The sequence below is a fragment of the Polypterus senegalus genome, chromosome 9 (genome assembly GCF_016835505.1).
Source record: "Polypterus senegalus isolate Bchr_013 chromosome 9, ASM1683550v1, whole genome shotgun sequence".
Lineage (NCBI taxonomy): Eukaryota > Metazoa > Chordata > Cladistia > Polypteriformes > Polypteridae > Polypterus > Polypterus senegalus.
The window spans coordinates 67,565,565-67,588,182 of record NC_053162.1 but is presented as its reverse complement, the minus strand read 5'-3'; the positions used below and the strand labels follow the sequence as shown (position 1 = coordinate 67,588,182).

At 40.9% G+C, this 22,618-nt stretch overlaps 1 protein-coding gene across 13 annotated transcripts in view; it reads left to right on the top strand.

The window, feature by feature from the left end:
* The window catches only part of mtss1lb (MTSS I-BAR domain containing 2b), a 262,787-nt gene that overhangs the window by 51,973 nt on the left and 188,196 nt on the right, over positions 1 to 22,618 (top strand). For all 13 annotated transcript variants that reach the window (XM_039763182.1, XM_039763174.1, XM_039763178.1 and 10 more), the window contains exon 2: positions 8,736 to 8,797. In XM_039763182.1, coding sequence (XP_039619116.1) covers positions 8,736 to 8,797 — 62 coding nt within the window. The remainder of the gene's footprint in view (positions 1 to 8,735; positions 8,798 to 22,618) is intronic.

The window sequence follows — 22,618 nt, the reverse complement described above, 5'->3', positions numbered from 1 at the left end:
TTCTACGTGGTGGTGTGCTGGGGAGGCAGCATAAAGAAGAAGGACGCCTCACGCCTGGACAAATTGGTGAGGAAGGCAGGCTCTATAGTAGGCACGGTGCAGGACAGTTTGACATCCGTGGCAGAGCGATGGGTGCTAAGCAGGCTCCTGTCAATCATGGAGAATCCACTGTATCCACTGAACAGGATCATCTCCAGGTAGAGGAGCAGCTTCAGTGACAGACTGCTGTCACTGTCCTGCTCCTCTGACAGACAGAGGAGATCGTTCCTCCCTCACACTATGCTACTCTTCAATTCCACCCGGGGGAGTAAATACTAACATTATTCAAAGTTATTGTCTGTTATACCAGCATTTTTATTACTCCTTAATTTAATATTGTTCTTTATCAGTATGCTGCTGCTGGAGTATGTGAATTTCCCCTTGGGATTAATAAAGTATCTGTCTGTCTGTCTGTCTGTCTGTCTGTCTGTCTGTCTGTCTGTCTGTCTTTCTGGTCCAAAACCTGAAAAGCCAGGCAAGCCGAGTAACCAAAACAGAAGTGCAATGCAGAATACCGACAACATAAACCAAAAGTCAGAAATCCTAACACTAACTTGGCATCACTTCCCTTAACTCAAACTAAGCAAAGTTTGATGTTATTTGCTTTACATCTCATGACTGTTTGAGTACTGCTTAGGGAGAAGAGAAATAATTCAGGGCTCAGAATCGTAAAAGGCAAGTCAGTTCAAACTGAAGGATGTTTAGTTGGCACCAGTAGCTGGTCACTAATTAAGAAGGTAGTTGGAATGAAAACCTGCAGTCCCAATAGCTCTCCAGGATGTGAGTTTGACACCCCTGCATGTCATGTAACAACATGAGTGAATGCATCAACATCCCTGCTTGTTAACCCTGCTGGACTTCTGGGTCTTTGTCTGTTTTCATGGGGTTACCTCCTTGAGATTTAGACAAGTCCGGCGTCATGGATGACACACTTGGGCAGCTGCCTCCATAGCTGTAAATTAAAAAGACCAGTCTAGTGTAGCTGCCGGGTCTTCTGTTTCCACAAGAAAGCAATATTTTTAACTCTGCTTTCTTTGTTGTGTATTTCACATTTCCACATTTTTGGTGTGGACAGTAGTTTTGAAATAAAGTGAGTTATAAAGTTTTGCATCTTGATAACAAACATGAAAATTTGCTCGTGGAAAGACTATAATTGGTGTGGCATCCTTTCCATTATCACCACCACTCCACACCCTCCATCCATCAGTGAGATGCAACCCAGGATGCACTTGTCAGTTTATTGGAGTTCTCGTTTGGTGTGCTTGTGTGCAATTTGTGCAGCTTCATACAAGGATCACAACCATCTGGCTTTTAGTTTTCTTAAAATCTTTCATAGTGAAACACATTCACAAGGCTCTTTGCATTCACGGAGGTGCAGTGCAGTTGTATACTTGGTTCTCTGAGATTTTCAGTTTTTGAGCAAATCACTTTTGACAAAGAACAACAACAACAACAACATTTATTTATATAGCACATTTTCATACAAACAGTAGCTCAAAGTGCTTTACATATTAAAGAATAGAAAAATGAAAGACACAATTATAAAACAAAATAAATCAACATTAACATCGAATAAGAGTAAGGTTCAATGGCCAGGGGGGACAGAAAAAACAAAAAAAACTCCAGACGGCTGGAGAAAAAATAAAATCTGTAGGGATTCCAGACCATGAGACCGCCCAGTCCCCTCTGGGCATTCTACCTAACATAAATGAAACAGTCCTCTTTGGATTTAGGATTCTCACGGAAGGGCTTGATGATGATGATGGTCACGTAGACTTCTGCCTTTTAATCCGTCCATCATTGTTGGAGCATCATGAAGCTTTGAGTAGGTGGTGGTGGCGCAGGCCACCACGACAAAGAAACCGGAAAAAGAAACAGAAAAGAGAGTAGGGGCCAGTACCGATTTTAGAGCCACCATGAATAGTTATTATGATGAATTGAACATACAGAGTATCAGGATTAAGTTAAATTAAGATTAAAATGAAGTTATAAAAAGGCCATGTTAAAGAAAGAATCTTGAGGTTTCAGGATGAAGTCCCATTCTGACAAATCTGGCACTGGAGAGTGGCAGTGAGCGATAGCTTGTCTTGGTCAGACATGCAAATTAGAATTCCACTGTACTCTGCACATATGACAACAAACCTGACTGTTGTAGGTGCCAAGGTGGATAGACTGGCATCTCAACCAGAAGGGAGGATGGCTCCTTACTCAGATGGGAGGCCAAACAGGAAAGATATGAATGGATAACCCTGCGGGTGTACAAATGAGAACTGTGCCTGAGCGATGCTACCATCTGACAAGGCCCCAAGAGACTGTCCTTCCCTGCCCTTCTGTTATATCTTCCCAGCCAGGAAAGGTATCCACAACTACCCCAGCCAGGATGCCTATCCATCCTTCCATTATGGCCTCCCATCTGGGTAAGGAACCACCCTCCCTCCAGGTCCACCTTGGTACCTCCACTGTGTATCATGTACACCTGGAGTGCTCAGGGTCATGCAGTGAGTCAGTGCTGGTGAGTGAACGTTGCAAATGTGGTCTACTGTGAAGCAGTAACATGGAACAAAATAAGTTATCACAGTCTGAATGGCTTACAAAATGTATATGAATAATTATAATTTTGCTTTTTACTCACCAGATTGCTAATTATTTTATTTTTCTCTTGACTAACCAAGATCAGGTAGTTTGAAATTATCCAAAGTATCCAAACAAATAAAGAGCTAGATCTGTAGTGGAAATTGTATACAGTAGTCATCCTAAATTGAAAACCCAGCTTCACCTTTAGAATGTTCTAAACACTTTCAGGCAGAGTAAAACAATAAAAATATGTTTGTTTTTTTAAAAATCCAGCACTGTTCCCACTTGCCTACACAAAGATCTGTCAGTTGAGATGTGCTTACCATCTGTGTTTACACAAAATGACACTCATGATGGCATACATTGGCGCTTAGGGTGGCAGAGGCCTATCCTGCCGCTGACACTACCTTTTAATGTTACCTACTCAACACCTTAAGTGCCAAAATGCAAACATGAAGAAAGAATTCAGGAAAAGTAATTGTTAAAAGATATTCAAAATGAATATAAAAAAAGAATGTGGACACACTCAAGAACATCTCAGTTGTGACACATAGAATATGTTCTGTGGGTGTAGGTGTAAAGGATTTTAATATTGCCATGCTTAACTTTATGTATATTTAACTGCTGTGCGCCATCATACTTTGAGAAGCTCATCTTTAGTAACTGATAAATGGTTTGTGAGAGTTTACTCTATTTGCATGTCATATGTAATAACTGGCTGATGGTACTGTGCCATGTTGGGTTGTGGAGAACTGGCCTACGCCTTTAATTTCAGACACTGGACAGGTTTCAAAAGGCTGGAGGGGAACTGGAGATTTGTTTCAATGAGTGAATAGTGAAAAAAGAAGCACAATACAATTAAAACTGAATGCGTGATCCTGACATGGAAATGTGGACTGCTCAGGGATATGAGTTACTTCATCAACAGAAATGATTCACTCCGTACCAATATCTTAATGATGAAACATTCTGAATGCTGCTGAGTTCAAATAACAAACCAATGTCTATCAGCGTGTTCTAATCGTGGACCCTATAAGCCGGACCAGCTCTTTACAAATGTATGCATGTACGTATTGTGAGACTTGCCCGGACACCACCAGTCAGAGTCCACATCTTTATAAAAGTCGCATGTTTATTATTCAGTAAATAAACACAGTCCACAAACACCACACAATGCACAAATCAATAATCACCCCAATATTCCTCTTTCTCTCAGTCCTTGGCCACCAATCTCTTCCTGGGAGCTTCGTCCTGCTCCCTCTCCCGACTCTAGCTCCCCGATTGCTGGAAGGCGGCCCCTTTTATTCCTGCCCGGATGTGCTCCAGGTGGCTGATGACGTCCATCCGGCAGCACTTCTTGGTGTGGCGGAAGTGCAGCCCTTTGCACCGGAAGCACTCTGGGCGTCCCTGGAAGGTTCCTCCGCCATCTTGCAGAGTGTGGCGGAAGTAACTATTTCCAGGTCCCACGAGGTTTAAGGTGCCCTCTGGCGGTGGCCATGGGTCCCAACGAGTTATAATCTTTTCTCTCTTTTCCTGTTCCAGGGCGGTTGCCCACTCGTGGCCCGGAAGCTATTCTTGCCCCCTTCCGGTCCTTTTAGGCGTCCCGGCCGAGTAAGAACCCCAGCCATCTGTTACAGTATATATAATCTGACTTTGGATTTAAACCTGTGGTACAATCTGAGCAGTTCTGACCTCATCTTAAAGTCACCAATAACCCTGTTATTAAAAGCAGCAGCTATCTGTTATCCAACCCAGAAGCTCTTATGTGTGTGTGGTGGGGTTATTATTTGTTTTTATTTATTTAGTGGAAGCTTCTGTAAAATTTTAATTTCATCTTGGGGAGAAATAAAGTATAGGCGTAAAGTATAATAATGTAGTGAAATTGTTTGCATTCATTACAATCCCTCCTTCTGCACAGACAGATTAAGTAACTTGCTCAGGGTCACACAGCAAGTCAGAGCCATTCCTGTTGTTTAAGTCCAGCCTCTGTACACGCACACGCACACACACACACAGGGCTCAAAGGCAAGGAGTTACCTTCAGTCAAGCTATGGTTATTTATCTAATCTATAAACAAGTTTAGCTCATCCAGCTAATAGCCTTACTTTTGTATTCCATTTCAAATTTAACAAAGAAAAGGCAAAAACAGAAGGGTGGTGGTACTATTTTATGTTAAAGGACCATCTTCAGGCCCTGGATTTCACCTCTGTTGCACATAAGCTGCAGTTCTTTTGCAGACAACATGGAACGCGAAGGCACTTGTACTTGAAATGAACAGAACTTCAAGCCTAAACAGAGGGTAGCCTGCTGAGATTTCAAAATGAAAATTCCAACATGCATTTTAAATAGACACCAAGGCGGAGGAGGTTGTATTAATGAAAGATCTTGGTAGCAGTTTTATTTTGCGGTGAAGTAATTTATAACATCTGTTTCTGAGGCTGCTGATTCCAGCTGATTTCTTTTTTTAAAAATGATGTTTACATGGAAAAAAAAGGAGAGTTCCGCAGAGTGAGGAGGATGCTGTGCCAGCGGCCAAAGAGGTGAAGATGATCGAGTGTGGATCTGTTAGCAAGCATGGTGCCACCACGGCAGCAGAGCACTTAGGAAGTTAGTCGTGCTGAGGACTACGTCATTAAAATTTAACGTATGGTATGTTTGTAATCACCAAGCCAAGTGGTGCCTCGTCACAGACTCGGTGGAGTTCCTGGGCTCCTTGGTGTCTCTAAATGAAAAGAATTTATAAGCACAGTGTTTATGTTGCAGGCAGCCCTAAGTATAGTTGAACAGAAGCCTCCATATGCAGAATTCATGTGATTAAAGCTTCTTGGACGCTCCATAGAGTGACTGCCCTGGGTGGTGGCAGGGAACATTTCTGAAAATGAATTCTGCAGCGGGTCTACAGTAGCTCATGAGTTTTACGTTTCCTACAGGTCCGGTTATTGAAACTGGTTTTGGTTAGACAGTAGTTTTAGAGATATGGATAATAAAATATACTGCTTATTTCCAACTTGTTTTTTCTTCAAGAAGCAGAAAACTCAGTTCTTTAACATTGACGATCTCAGAATTAAAGTAAGCACTGCACAGTCTTTACAGCATGCATGACGATTTTAATCATTTATTTCTGTTGTGTTGTGCGTTTCTTGTACAGCCTGTCCTAAGGCTGCTAAAGAAGAACCTACTGTATATGAACAAGTTTCTCAGATATATTTGATCAAATTTTAATGTAGCAAGCAGTGTACGATGAAGACGAAGACTGGACTCCTTTGGTACTGTGTCTCTCTGGAAAATCATTGGGTACCGTTGGTTTGACTTTGTGTCGAATGAGCAGTTGCTCATGGAGTCCCGAAAGAGGCACATTACCTGCATTGTGAGGGAGCGTCAGTTACGGCACTACGGTCATGTGGCACGTTTCCCCGAGGGTGATCCGGCTCGTAGGATCCTCATTGTTGGGGACCCGAGTGGCTGGATCAGGCCAAGGGGTCATCCACGTAACACCTGACTGCGGCAGATAGAGGGTCATTTCCGTAGGGTGGGACTGAACCGTGTGTCTTCATGGGGGGTTGCCAACCGGGATCCCGAGTTGTTTCGTCATGTATTGGGTGCGGCAACGCACTGTACCAGTACATGCTCCCCAACTTGACTTGACTTCAGCAGTGTACCCAGAATCCCCAATTTCCTTCATATCACTTAGGCTTGCTGCATGTGGATAATGTATTGTAACCAAGACCACATTGGCCATTATAGTTTACAACAAGCTTATTTGCCACCAGGACAAAGATCACACAGAGAGGTCTTTTAACGCCTTTTCAAACTGGATTCTTTCTGTGCTATTTTCTTCATTAATGGTAAGATTTTCTAATTGTAAATTTTTTACTTTGTTTATGATCACCACAATCCCATTTTAGTTGCTGTTTTGCTATGGTTACCACCATTCTGTTATTGGATCTGGCCTCCATTGTCAGTTGGCTCGTCCACCATCACCAATGATGTGATACCATTATGCTAACACAATTTAGGTTGTTGGTTTGCATCACCCAACATCCAGCTTTTGGATTCAGACAAGCAAAAAAGTTAGTTATGGAAAGGAATTGTAGGTGTGCTTAGGACCTTTTACTTCCAATTTTTTGTTTAAAGTTTTGGTTTTGTGACTCATGTTTTGTGCATCAGCCACTTCTAGTCTGTGCCGCTCGCGTAGGTAGATGTCATTTTCACCGAAACAACAAATCTTTTAATTCTTAGGGTAGGCCTCTTCATTGGGAAGAAACAATGCTTTTCCATGATGGCAACACGAATTAGGTGATCTACAAGTCTTCCACTTAAAGTTTAAATCTGAACAATATATTCAATCTCCTTTTGCTGTTCCATTATTTCACCGAGTAATAATTTCTGTTTGTTTGTGCTAATGTGATCTTTACTATCATTTTTCTGAGACGTTCGAATTTCAGTACTTCCATTATCTCTAACCGGCTCTGCATGTGTATCGCACCAACATTTCTGAACCTCTTTACGATGTTCTACTTTGTCATCTACTCTTTGTCTTTTATTTCCAGCCCCAGGCGTGGTTAAATCTCATGGCACAAAGTCTCATCTCTCGGGAAGTGAAAGTATCTCTCTGAAAAAGTCATGTCTCGTCCCAGGCTAAAAAGTCTCATCTTGTCCCAGGATTGGATTTTTTTATTATAATAGAAAGATATTTTTGCTTTTGAGCCCTTACTGTGTCTACTGACTGTTTATTGGCTTTTTCATCTCAAAAGCTCTATCTCTTGGTCTTTTTGCTAATAAAATATTATCCTTCTGGAGTTGCCAGTTTTCACTTTGGCTACAGCGAGAGCCTCATGTGCTGAACACATGAATTCTCAGTTAAACTGTGTTACATTTTATGGCAGCCAAGTTCTTGTCTCAGTGATGATGTTGGTTGTAGGGGGTCAAAACCTAACACGTTTTCAGTGCTGGGCTCCTCTGTGGCTGTCGGCTTTTATTCCAACCAATTTCACCATCAGTGTATCACTTTTTTTTAAAAGTTGATCTCAGTATTTAGTGAGCTGAACTTTTTCATCCTCTTATTCTAAGAAATTCTGAAATATGTGTCCTTCTACCAAAATTAATTGCTTAAATTTCCGTTGCCATTTACCCGTTTCTCTAGAGTTTATTCCCTCAGTCTTATCCAAATGCTGACTACGGGTGGGCACTCACTTCAGTACCACATTCTGCTCATTTGTAAGAAGCATTTATTAATGAGTAGACAAGTGACAATGACAGTGAAGTTTGTTGTTGTATTGTACTTTAGTATTCGTGTTGTTTGTACCTGTGTCTGTCCTGCGCATTGTTAATCCTCAGCATTTGAATACACTGAAGGGAGCAAACTCTGTAGAACAGAATAAATTAAAACGAAATAAGCAAAGAATTGTAAGCATGGAGAGCCATGGCAAAGAATATGAAAATGAGATCAGATAAAAATAAGAATGATGCACTGATTGTGAAGGATGATGATGAGGTTAGGAGCACACACTGATACATTGCATTGCCGCACCCACCACATGACAGACCAACTCGGAACTAGTAGTAAAATCCCTGAAGCCATGGGTGGTCCCTGACCACTGATTTCCACTAATGAGTGTAAGGTTGGTATTATGAAAGAAGATGTTCTTTGGCTGCTACACAAACACAAGAAGCCGGGTCCTAAACCATGAATTGCAGTTAATTGCGAGCAACCTGTGTGTGAATGGGAACACAAATGGAAAACCAAACCAGGCATATCAGCCGAGTGAGCCCTACTGAATAAACCTGTGATGGAGAACATGGAGATAAGGGCTTCAGGAAACAATGTCATAAATGAATTATTTGTCATTTATCTGCTGTAGGCATGCAGCAGTAGGTAACGTGTGTGATATTCTGTGTTACTCTGTTGAATGCGTGGCATGCACCTTTATTGTTTAAATTTAAAATGAGTAAATATGATGCATATCATTTGTTTCAGTAAACTGAGAAATGTCTCCCTTCTTATTGTTTAAATTTCACATAAGTAAATATAATGCATATCGTTTGTCTCAGTAAATGTGGAAATATCTGCCTATGAATTGTTCCCTGTTCCATACAAATTGTATCTTTTTGTTCTTTTGTAGAGTTCCTACCCCATCTGGGAAGACTTCAATGCCAAGGCAACAAAACTACATTCCCAATTAAGGTAAGGCATTCCTGTTCTCTGGCAACAGCTAAACTACCTCATGAGCCCAACAATTTGTAAGAAAACCATAGAATGCATCAACAAGTACATAAAAAGCCGTTATAAAGAACCATGTGAAATACCCAATTTCAGATAATTCTAAGTAGCCCAATAAGTACAAAGTTGTAAGTACAAGGAAGAGATGGGTTATAGTAACACCTCAAGTAACAAACAAATAAGAAACCAACACCCTGGTCATCTTGGTTTTTTATTACCTAAAACACTTTCTCATTTGAATAAACAGTTCAAACTCTGTTGTCTCACCTCACTTCCTCCCTCCTGTGGTGCCTCCGCTCCAGCTATCCTCCTCCTCACTCCAAGTTCAGAGTCTGTAAGGACAGAATGGTCTCTGAAGCCCCAAACTCTATCTGCATTTTCAGTCTCCTGGGAACCACCTTTTGGCCAGTGCTAACCTCATTCTGAACCAAGAACATCATAATGGAGGTCTCCTCATTGTTTTTTTCTGTCCTTAAAGGCCCAGAAGACCACAGCATGATTCCACTATAGAATTAGTGCCTGTGGCAGAGCTACATGAGAGACTATTGGTAGCATAACTGGCATGTCTTATTACTTCTGTCACGTAGCTATTGGAGTCACGTGTAATGAAGACACTGACTTGGGCCTCCTTCCATATATACAGTATATATTGTGATGCACGGCTGGGGATCGTGCCCAGCTGGAAGACCTGGAGGAGCAGAGAACCAGGAGAAGGGCAATTTATACCCCGGGACATGAGAGGGCAGCCCCGCTGGGTTGCATCGGGGCCATGGGCTTGGGGCTTATAAACTCAAACCTGTTAGGGTCCGTGGCCACTGCCAGGGGGGCCTGGACAGCACCGGAAACAAGATCTGTAGCACTTCTGCCACACCCAGAAGTGCATCTTAAAGAGGAGCTGGATTCACAAGCAACGCTTCTGCCACACCCAGAAGTGCAGCTAGAGGTTAATCGCGAAGCACCAGGAGCATTTTCAGGTGCACTATAAAAGGGGCCGCCTCACTCCATTCAGGGTGCCGGAGTCGGGTGGATGAGGATGGAGCTTGCAAGAGAGGAGTGGAGGCGGCAGAAGAAAAGAGAGTAGAAAAAGAACTGAGCCGTGTGAGTTTGAGATTGTGGCTGTGTTGTGCTGTACCGCGGTGGTCTGGCGCCCTGCCTGGGGTTTGTTTCCTGCCTTGCGCCCTGTGTTGGCCGGGATTGGTTCCAGCAGACCCCCGTGACCCTGTAGTTAGGATATAGTGGATTGGATAATGGATGGATGGATGGATGTTGTGTTTGGACATCGTGTATCCTTAGTGTCTGTCTGTAGCCTTGATGATTTTCTACACTATATATATAGTGGACCACCAGGGGGTGCACCTGCCACCCTAACCCGACAAAGACAGACATAAGACACAAGTGCAAGCACACACAATTATTATTTTCCTTTTTCTTCCTGTGGGAAACACCTTTACCCGTTTCCCACCAGTATAGCACAGTCGCAAGCTCTAAATACAGTTCAGCACACAACCTTTTCTTCTTCTCTTTCTCTCCACTCCGCTCTGCTATGCTCCTCCTGATGAGCTTCGACTTCTCCCACCCGACTCTTGCCCTCAGAACATCGGCAGCTGGCTCCTTTGATAAGGCACCTGGAAAGGCACCAGGTGCTTGTTGACCTATTTCTGGCAGCACTTACAGGTGTGGCGGCAGTGCTGCATCAAAGGGCTCAACAGTTCTTCAGGCACCCCCTGTTGGTGGTCATTGGCCCCAACAGGTTTGAGCTCCCATGCTCCAAACCTGTAGTACCAGGGTGGGCTGCCCTTTAACACTTCGCGGGAAGCAATGCTCCAGAAACATTTTTTTTCAACATAGAGGCTTCCTGGCCGGGCCCGTACGTTACACTGCCCCTCCCTCAGTTGAGCCTTAATGGTCCTGCTCCAGGCTGGGAATCAACATAATCAGGTCCACATCTGCACCCTGAAACAACAAGACAAGAAAGGGACAGGGAGGCACTGCCCTGACACCGTCTCCTGGCATCTAACGACCTTCTAAACAGACAGCACCTCCAGTCGTAGCCCAGATGGTGGCAGTCAAAACATATATATATATATATATATATACACTCACCTAAATGATTATTAGGAACACCTGTTCAATTTCTCATTAATGCAATTATCTAATCAACCAATCACATGGCAGTTGCTTCAATGCATTTAGGGGTGTGGTCCTGGTCAAGACAATCTTCTGAACTCCAAACTGAATGTCAGAATGGGAAAGAAAGGTGATTTAAGCAATTTTGAGCGTGGCATGGTTGTTGGTGCCAGACGGGCCAGTCTGAGTATTTCACAATCTGCTCAGTTACTGGGATTTTCACGCACAACCATTTCTAGGGTTTACAAAGAATGGTGTAAAAAAGGAAAAACATCCAGTATGCGGCAGTCCTGTGGGTGAAAATGCCTTGTTGATGCCAGAGGTCATAGGAGAATGGGCCGACTGATTCAAGCTGATAGAAGAGCAACTTTGACTGAAATAACCACTCGTTACAACCGAGGTATGCAGCAAAACATTTGTGAAGCCACAACATGCACAACCTTGAGGCGGATGGGCTACAACAGCAGAAGACCCCACCGGGTACCACTCATTTCCACTACAAATAGGAAAAAGAGGCTACAATTTGCATGAGCTCACCAAAATTGGACAGTTGAAGACTGGAAAAATGTTGCCTGGTCTGATGAGTCTCGATTTCTGTTGAGACATTCAAATGGTAGAGTCAGAATTTGGCGTAAACAGAATGAGAACATGGATCCATCATGCCTTGTTACCACTGTGCAGGCTGGTGGTGGTGGTGTAATGGTGTGGGGATGTTTTCTTGGCACACTTTAGGCCCCTTAGTGCCAATTGGGCATCGTTTAAATGCCACGGGCTACCTGAGCATTGTTTCTGACCATGTCCATCCTTTCATGACCACCATGTACCCATCCTCTGATGGCTACTTCCAGCAGGATAATGCACCATGTCACAAAGCTCGAATCACTTCAAATTGGTTTCTTGAATATGACAATGAGTTCACTGTACTAAAATGGCCCCCACAGTCACCAGATCTCAACCCAATAGAGCATCTTTGGGATGTGGTGGAATGGGAGCTTCGTGCCCTGGATGTGCATCCCACAAATCTCCATCAACTGCAAGATGCTATCCTATCAATATGGGCCAACATTTCTAAAAATGCTTTCAGCACCTTGTTGAATCAATGCCACGTAGAATTAAGGCAGTTCTGAAGGTGAAAGGGGGTCAAACACCGTATTAGTATGGTGCTCCTAATAATCCTTTAGGTGAGTGTATACTGTATATATATATATATATATATATATATATATATATATATATATATATAAAAAACATGCTTATATTTATGCTTACAATTTCTTTGATGACCTCATTTTCTGTTCCGTCCAGTTACTGCTTTTACTCACCTGATAATACTGAATTTTCTCAAGACAAACCAAGACCTTGAATACTCTTATTACCTTTCTTGTATTAAATTTTTTGTCCTCTTACTAACAGTTTTAGCCATTTTCACCAACCTTTTCAGATAACATCTTTTTTATTTCCATTTAACTTGAAAAAATGTTTGTGAAGAAAATGAAATCTGTAGTTGCAAAAGTGAAATTTTAGTGCAAGCTGATGACATTCGCTTTGGAGGGCCTGACATAATGTGTGTATATTTATATAGCGATAGAGCAACTCCAGCTGGTTTCAAATCTGGAGCCAAAAAGAGCTCAGATATAAAAATAACTGCTACCTGCTACTGCTGCAGTGTTTGGACCCCACATTGATTCCTAGCTGGGATGCGTTCTGCTTAATTTCTTTCAGAATAATCTGACTTCTTTCGGGTCCAAGGTTCAATTGTGTAATTAATTTATTTGCTTTATAAGCTGGAGTGTGAATGTACCGTGTAATAAATTGTAAAGGTAATTGTTTATGGCTTGTTCCTCTTTCTTGACGATTTTGAACGAGTGAGGCTTGGCTCTGCATAACCCCTGCAATGTGACTCTCCCCATACCTCCCATGCTGTTTCTCCTAGTTGTGTGTCTCACTCTGACCCACTAGTAGCAGATCTGGAAGCAGACTGTACAATGAATTCCCTCTGACACTGTGGGTTCACCAGGTGTTTCTGTTGGTTGTCCTTTGATTATTTAGGGCTGTTCAGCCACTAATGTGTGAATGATTATTTATCACTAAAGCTGTCAACCTGATTAAAACTAGAATGGTGTTGTTTGACTTTTTTAGTAATGTCTTCATCTGTAGCAGTAGCCATATTGTCACATGTACCACAATAAAGTGAAATTCTTAACTTGCCTGCTCAACAACATGCAACACACCTCCACTCTCTCACACCAGGAACACGATTCATTTAGATAGATAGATAGATAGATAGATAGATAGTGTAGCAGTAGAGGTTCTGATCCACCTCTTGAACCCCCAGATACCACTCCAAACACCAAGTAAAAGTCCAAGACTTTTATTTTCTTGTAACACAGTACACCAAGTACCTTCCCCTCTACATTATTCATACAATAATTAAGCAATAATCAAACAATCCTTCTCTACCAGACACTTAGCTACCCTTCCTCCCAGCTCAGCTCAGAGTCTTTTATACCCCTTGACCCGGAGGTGTTCCAGTCCCACAGTCCACAAGTCCTTATCCCTTCCGGGTCAGTGTAAATAGTCCATATCCTCACCCCGGAAGCACGTCGTTTCTTCCTGTCACGGGATTATGAAGCACTTCCAGGTTATAGGGCATATATGAGTCCACAAGCCTCCCTACAGTGACTCCTTGTGGTCCCCAAGGTATCCAGCAGGGCTGTGTATAAAAACTACAAAGTCCATGAGGCCCTGCTGGAACTCGGGGCACGTCCATGCTGTCGGTAGAGCTCCTCCTGGGAGCCTGGGGATAAGGGCCGGAAACTTTTGCCGGACATCCATCACAATAGATAGATAGATACTTTATTAATATGTATAGTATGTCTTAGCATTTAGTTAACATATGGATTTTGCTCCTCTTCTGCCATCTTTTATCTTCCATGCAGCTAGAAGTTGAATATTATGCAGCCTTCTCGTTGGTATGTGGTTGTGCTGGGGTGGGATCACTGTCTTTAGGCACATATACTCTTTTACATTGACATGTAATTAACTGGCTGATGCCTTTATCCAAAGCGACTTACAACATTTATGATACAATTATAAATTACAGTTGCATTTCTTTTGGTTTTCCAATTGGAGCCCTGGCAGGTGAAGTGACTTGTTCATGGTCACACAGCGTCAGTAGCGGAATCTGAATCTACAACCTCAGTATTTGTAGTCCAAAGCCTTAACCGGTACACCATGCTGCCTGTTTTAGATGTATTGACTACAGAAATCGACTTCCCCTTTGGTTCTTCATTATCAACAACATGAGGACCTCACTTAACAGGAGTTTGATCCTTTCACCTTCCATTACCTGGGTGTGATGGCACACCATTTAGCTCAAATGGATATTCTGGACTTCATCATTTTATGAACTTAGTTGCTAATTCTTTCAGCCGCTCATTTCCTTCTACTGTATCATTCATCATAGCTATGAACAGCAGAGACGACATGCAGCCAGTGGCAGTGCTTTGTTTATTTTTGTCCACTTATGTCTTCATATGGCAAAGTGTCTAACAGAATGTCTTTTCCTTTACAATGACTTACATTTATTTTGAACACATGTAACGTGTATTCCCCACTCACGACACTCCTATTTGAAACCTTACTGACCTCCATCACCCGGAAAAGGTTGTGACCTAAAATAAAACCAATAGAAACAAAAGCTTGTTAGAAAATCTTCATGTTATTGTCTATGGTTGTCTTTTTTGTGCCTTTTTTATAAGGGAACCACTTTACATTTCTGGCTTAATTGGCAATAAGATTTATTTTTGAAGGTTTTTAATTTTTAGTCCGCCATACTTTGATACAGTGGGTTTCACTCTGTGTATAACATTTAGTAATTTTAGAGAGAGATACATTTGGTGAATTGTCTTCTCACCTATGAAGCTATTTTCTTACTAGGAAGACTTCGCCATAATAAAATCCTGCAGTCATTTAGAGGTTACTGATTTGTTGAGGCTTTCGAACTAAAATAATGAGAGAACTGTTTGCTGAGCACCATTAACTGCCAAAGCAATTTATTTTTTAATCTTGAATCGCAACTGGGGTGCTCCAGTATCACCGAGTGGCAGGGGACCTTTATACTGTTACATGTTAGTTTGAAGAAAATAAAGAAAAAGTAGAAGCTGCGCTGAAATCTAACAAAAGAGAAGAAATAAAGACTGGGTATGGGTAGATAACTTCTAATGCAGTGAATGGAATGAAGTTTAGTCTAACAGTTTCTGCAGTCGCTACTCAAAATAAAAGTCCCATTTTTAACATGCTGTAATTGGCTCGCAGTACAACTGCATTTTATTTTGTTCTGTTTCCTTGCCAAATCATAACACTGAACTTTAGTCTAGAAACGTATTGCTCTGATATGCTGCCTCCTTATTCTTTTTAATCCTAAATTCCAATACTCCTAAAACAAATCTTAAGTTTTGACATGCAGCCTATGAGTTGCACTATGACAGCCAATAAAAAGCCTTAACATCATGCATTGATCTTCAGAAGCACGGTGTAAGACTTTATGTGCTTTTAAAGTTTTACATCATGCTATGTACAAGTAACCTGTGATATGTTTGCATAAGCGATTGCCTTGACTATGTCTCCTTAATAATAATAATAATAATAATAATAATAATAGTTCTTTACATGTATATAATGCTTTTCTCACTACTCAAAGCGCTTCAGTGAGTGGAGAGCCACTTCAATGTGTAGCATCCACCTGGATGATGTGACGGCAGCCATTTTTAGCTGTTAGGTGGTGAAGTGGTGAGAGAGAGAGATAACCAGTTAGAGACTGGGAATGATTAGGGGGCCAAAATGACTCAGCCATGGAGGGCAATTTAACCTGGACATCAGGATACTCCCTTCTCTTTGTGAAAAATGCCCCGGGATTTTTTGTATGAACACAGTCAGGACAAGGATGGCGCCATATTTACAGCACAGTGTCCCCATCTCAGCAATGGATCCACATTCTGACCACAGATTAATGTCCCCTGCTGACTTCACCAACAACTCTTCCAACAGCAACCCAAGTTTTTCTTAGGTGGTCTCCCATACAAGTTACTGGCTGGGCCTGAACATGCTTAGCTTCTGGTGGATGTCCTGTTCTGAAGTAAATATGATATGGAAATCCTTGGATTCAAATGCCATCTTTGAATCTCTAAATAAATTTTAAGGCACTGCCAGGAATATCGCAATGAGTATTATCAAGGCAAAATACTTGGCTGGAGGTGTGACAGTAAAATGGTGCCTTGTAAGTAGAAGGTAACGTATCTTTCACTAGCCTAACAGCCTGCTTAGCAACAATCAGCTTACACCTAACGTCTGGTAGACTGATTGAGATCAGTACGTAAGCTAACACGCTGGCAGCTCTCAGATGGTCTGATGTGACGACATCTTTGTGTTTGTTTTTTTGACTTGGCTTTGACAGCATCTGATTGTGTTCCAAACCTGCAAAAAAGAAAAGCGATTCTTTCTTTTCCCGGTTTGCCTCTGTCAATCCAAGAACCCCAAAAGTACAAAGAGATGAAACAGAGAAGTAATGGGTCATTACATGCTGATAGAGAGCCTTGCACCATTCAGACAATGGGTGTTACATTGTAGGTTTTAAATTATTGCTGTTGGCAGCAGTCAAACGTTGCAGATGATGATTGAAATATTTTTCCAATGTATCTTGTCAGGTGAGAAGTGTATTATGAAATTATGGGCTACGTTTAGTCTTGGTAAATGTTAGTGTACTATTTCAACTATTTCATACCCCATTTAAACCCGTATCATATAACATGCTTTTTTCCGGCTGTGTATTCTAACCTTCCCTGATTTATTACATTGGATGTTCTTGTAAGTCACTGTTCTAATCTTTATTGCTACTATATGTTGTCATCGACTAAGGGAACACACTGGTCACAGTAAAAATGTTGGGACACCAACCGGGTCATATCTTTTAATCATTTGCCAGGTTCAAAGAATTTAAAACAGGTGCCTGATGGTGCATAAAATAATAAAGTAAAGCAATGTGCCAGGTTCAAGGTTCTGTAGTGTGTCCGTACTCCTCCGTACAGCTCTGTTCTGTGATCTGCTCTCTCCAGAATGAGGTGACCCACGCCAGGAGTGCCTGAGCTTTATAGCTGAGGGACCAGAATGGGCGGAGTCAGTTGCCCTCAGTGGGTGGTTTCCCAGGGCTATGGTGAAAAAAAAAGAGAGATGATACCATCAGAGACAGAATCCCCTCCACTGAGCCTGGAAATCAAACCTCAGATGAGCATCTGTGATATAGTATAAAACAAGAAGAGGAAAGCAATTTAAACAGATTAATATTTTTTTACAGCACTAAATCCGATTTTTATCTATTTATTTTTTGGGTTATGGTCTCATACAATTACTATGGAGGCACAATGAGCAGCATGATACTCTGACCGTGGATCAAAGAAGCCTGCACTTGCTGTGAACATGCAGCATGTGATGGAATGTAACTGATCCAGAATTCCTGCTGCCTTGTAAATCCAAAAAAGAAAATAACATAATGGCATACCATCATAAATACATGAAATATGTATATGCATAGGTTTGATTATTTTTAGAATATAGTTTATAATGGACTATGAGGTAAAATGTAGAAAAAAAAACTTGCAAAAAGAAGAACTTGGCTTCATGGTGTTTATCGGCAGACTCTGAAGTTTAAGTTAATCATGCATAAAAGAAATTCGTCTAATGGGGTTTTCATGCCAAGTTCATTTGGAGCATTTTTTCCTAACTGTGAAGCAATTTTTCCTATAGTCCAGTTAATTTAGATAGATGTGAACAAACCGATCACATTCTGTTGTGGACCTTAACCCTTTAGAAATGGTAGTGAACATTTGAGCAGTCCAACACAGGACTGATCTAACTGTAGGAAATAGGTTAAATTTGGGTTTACTGTGGAAGTCGTGATGTGCCTTTACTGCTGGCAATTAGATAATCATCATCATACAGTGAAATGAAACTCGCCTGAACATCTGCTCACAAAATGAAATTGAAGCACATCACTTTATGCCCTAAGCAGAGCTTGCCATCTCCTGTAAAGTCACCGAGACGAAAGTGTCCTTTCTGTAACATGGGTAGTAGCGCATGCTTTTCATGTACTCCTCATGTTATCATATAATAGGCATTCTTTTCACAGAGCCGTGTTCATAATTATTGCAAATGTGTCATTGCACAAACGCAGTTGTTGTCGACTCTATATGATGATTTTTTCCCAGAAAAAAAATTGAATCTACTCCATGAAAGAAGTCCATGACATGCCTCACGGGGTGTTTATTGACATGCTCTGGTTTGATGGAAGTTCGCTTTGTGAAATGCAACTGACCTAACTAAATATTAAAACAAATGAACTAATGATCTCAAATAAACAGAGAAAGCACTTAAAGTGTGTTCAGTTTTTAATGGCTAGGTGTGTATTGGCGTTGCTTAACGTTGATAGCAAAATAAAGCAAAAAATGATCAGCTTTCACATGTAATATCATATGAGAGAAAAGTTACTCAAAGTGTACTGAGAATTGCAAACTTGTCTTACAAGCTTATAAGAGAACAGTAATCTTGTTTGTAAATAGAGACAACTGTTCACTAAGAACAATGCAATTGCATTTATGTTAGTACTGCAAAGTTTGTTAATGAATTGATCCTTGGCATACTTTGTTGAATGTGCTCTTGGGAAATGACTGTCATTTAAAATTGATTCAGTCCAAGTGCCCAAGAGACAGCTGAAGGATAGCAGAAGCACAAATCAGGGAGGGCTGATGGACAGCTTGTGAATGGGCTCCCGATGCCCGTTGAGAGAGGCAGCAGTAAAGAAGGGCTGGTGCCGACATTTGAGTCAAAGAGGGCCAAGTGAGTTATTCCTGTTGTGGACAATGTGCAGGATATGGTGGTGAGTCACCAGTACAGTGAGCCGAAGCACAATGATAAGGTGACCTGGCGACCCCGGGTTTTGTTTTTTTTTTTAATAAGGCAGCACATTAAGTTTTGGTTGTGATGGCAGATAAGGTTAAAAGTAACTTTTTGTTTTTATTTTATGCCCGTATACAAGTCTGCTTCCTTGTATTCTGATTCTTCTACACTGGCATCAACCAGCTGCATCTGTTTGGTTTTAATGTGATTTAAAAGAACTGTGCAAAGGGGAAGACCGTTGAACCCACATATATTTCAGGACACACTCCCATCCACACTCACATAAACCATCCATTTTGGATTTGCCAGCTAATGTACATATTTTTTATGTGTTGGGGGGGAAAAAAGTCTGATAAGTCCTAGCAAATGGTGGATCACAGAGACCAGACTGCAGTTCAAAGTGTTGTGATGCAGATTATGATCTTTTTTTTATCCAAAATGTTTAAATAAATTTATCCTTACAAAGCATATGTCCCATTACACAGTTCTTGACATATTTCCCAATAAATTAAACAAAAGTACAAAATAACTTGCAATCTGTTTGATTAAATACTTGCATTTATATATTTAGGTTTTTAATTGTTTGTGCTGTTAAGAGTGTTGGGATTATAAATGTAAATGATAATGCTGGGTAACACAATGTAACTTTTTTTCATCACCCAAATCAACATAGGTGAATCTCACAGTATGTCTCTTGCAAAATTCAAATATCCACTCATACTTTCATACTTCTAATTTATAAATATATTTACACCATATATACTCCTAAATGGCAGAAGTGTATGATTTTCTGCTGCTCTTGGCCTCTGGGAAAGCCATAGCATGGATATCCAAATCCCTAGAGCACTGCGATTGTAGCTTTGTATACAGTATATTTCTAGTTTTTTAAATCCTCATCCACAATTTTGTTTCTTTTTTTCTTTGCATGTTTACAGTTTTAATACATTTGCAAGGAAACAGTGTGAAATATTTCATTAATGCAAAAGACATATCCTTTGACTGTTTTTTTTATTTTTTGAAAAAACAAACTAGTGACATAATTAGTCATGAGCATGTAGATAGAGATAGATAGATAGATGCTTTATTATGTGTGCACCTTTCAGGACTTGCTTCCTTATGTGGAACTGTTGTATGAAAAATAATGACCTGGTAACTTACCTGAGAATTGGGAATGAAGAAATCCCACTACATTCCTGGCTTGGCTACTCTGCGAATCTCCTGCGTTCTGATGTGTATCTGAGTGTTTGATCGAAATATTTATAGGCAACCATCCTGCAGAGCTCAACATCTCTGAATTTATGATTGGTAAATTTTCATGTTATATTCTGTGGTTGAGGTTGTTAAACACTGTCCATGATGTAGTTCTAAAACAAACAGGGCTTTTTTAGATTGGCAATGCCAGTTTGAAATGGGAGAAGCATGACACTGGGAACCAAAGTAGATCTACTTAATTGGTTGAGGTGTTTCATTTTTCTTGAAATGTTGAGCAAAGTTGTGAGAAAGGTGCCACATTACGTGTTCCAGCAATGAGTAGATTTAGATTTGCAAGGTCCACAGAGATACTTTTTGGAGAACTGAATTCATGTGCTCAAAGCTGTGATGCAGAAGAGCTTCTGTGCTGCCGGCCAGTTAGGTGATTCAGACAGTGCAAGTCATTGTCTTCATGTGTATTGTTGTTGATACGATTTGATTACAGCCGAGACTCCAATGTGATATTTTGTGAGGTCCAGAACCAAGCCCTAATGCCAAACAATGAGAGTTTTATAAAAGTAACATACTAATTAATATGGCCGACTTATTTTACATTTTGTTTTTATCTTGATTATAGGACTACAGTTCTGGCTGCCGTGCGTTCCTGGATGCCTTTCAGAAAGTGGCAGACATGGCCACCAACACGAGAGGTAAGCAGGGTTGCTGTATTTTGGCCTCAGTTTATAGGTTGGTTATTTGAAATGTGAACGGTTTGTTATTTTTGAAAATAAGGCTGTTGTTTCTCAAGGCTGTCATAAGGTTGTGCAATATACCAGTGCAGGTCATGGCTCAGATTAAATTATTTATTTTAGTTCTTAACATAAAATCAACATTTATCCTACAGTGGCAATCCAAATTATCAGTCACACATCAAGCTGAAAATTGTCCTTCTATATGGGTGCATCGTTCCTATCAGTGTGCAGAATATGTGATCCCTGTGTTTATAGTGGTCTTCTATACAGAGTCTCCCTGTTTACTCAACTACTGCTTAGCAGCTTGCAGGTCATTTTCTCTTCGAAATGTGTTTGTGGCAGGTTGTTTTGTGTCTCACCTTTATAAAACTGGAATTCAATTTATAAAATGACAGCTTTTGTAGAAATGCAACATGTCTTCCACAACTCACTCATTCAGAGATTATCTTGCTGGTCTTCAAAACTGGGTACAAGTACAAAACCACTTTTATTTTTTTTTCGCTAAGTTATAAATGTGATGGTGAAATGAGCCTCATCATGCCTTAGTAGCCCTTCCTGACTGTTAAAACCTAATCTGCTTTGCAACATTTCATGCAAGTCCAGCAGAGCCATCTGGAATCGACAGCCAGTGTATGTTAAAGATGCATGTTTGTAGATCATGGAGATGTGGGGGGAATGTTCTGTTTTCTCCGATTATTGGGGAGTACATTTTACACTCCTGAGTCTCGGTGGCGACGCACAAGCACGGTGAGCAATGGCTTGGTTGAAGTTTTAAGAGCACATAAAAGTCATCTCTAAAAGCAAGATGCCAAGTTATGCTTAAATGCAGTATTGCCAGCTTGGACCATCTTCAGTGATGTTAATCAGAGGGAGGGAAATCAGAAAAGAATTTTCATTTACAAAATGTGCAAAATTATTTTCTCAAATGCCCACCTCATTTTATTCCTTTTGAGCTCTCAAGCTGACAAATAATACTAATAAGGGTGGGAGTGCCATGAGGGCACAGTGGTTGGCATCAGTGCCTCCCAACTGCTGGCGACAGAGTTTGAATCCCAGCCCGGTCACTGCCTGTGCACATGTTCTCGCTGGGTGTTTTTCTCCTGGCCCTCCTGCTTCCTTACTTTCTCAAAACCATCCAGTTTTTTTTGAGAGGCAACACTAACCTGGTCCTGTGTGTGAATTTCAAAAATGTATGCATGATACAATGAGGTTTTCCACCAGAGGTTTCATTGTTTTGTGACCTTGGACACTGTAGTTCAAGTTCTTTAATAATATGTATACTTGTATATGTTCACATATACTGTATTAATTGTATATAATTTAAAATGATATACCTCTAAAAGCTAATCCGATTTGTTCAGTCTCATGCAGTCAAAGACTTTAGACATCATGACACTCAGTATGGTGCTGTGCTCCCTCTCTGATCACAGAGCTGAACATCACAGAAAGTTAGCCCAAGTAATCATTTTGCTGTGGATTGCTATGGAAATGAATTATTATTCTGCAGAAATTATTTTTTCTGAAATTGAGTGAAACTATATGTTTTTTTTTATGCTCAACAAATACTAAAGAAGAAGAAACTTTTCTTACTACAGCACTTAACATAAAAAAACCAGCATCCACCCAGATCATGTGATGACAGCCATTCTTGTGCCAGTGTACTCACCATACATTAGCTATTAACTGGTGAGAGAAAGTTAGCCAGTTAGAGACAGGGGATAAGAAGGGGGCTAGAATCACTAGGCCGAGGTGGGCAATTTACCCT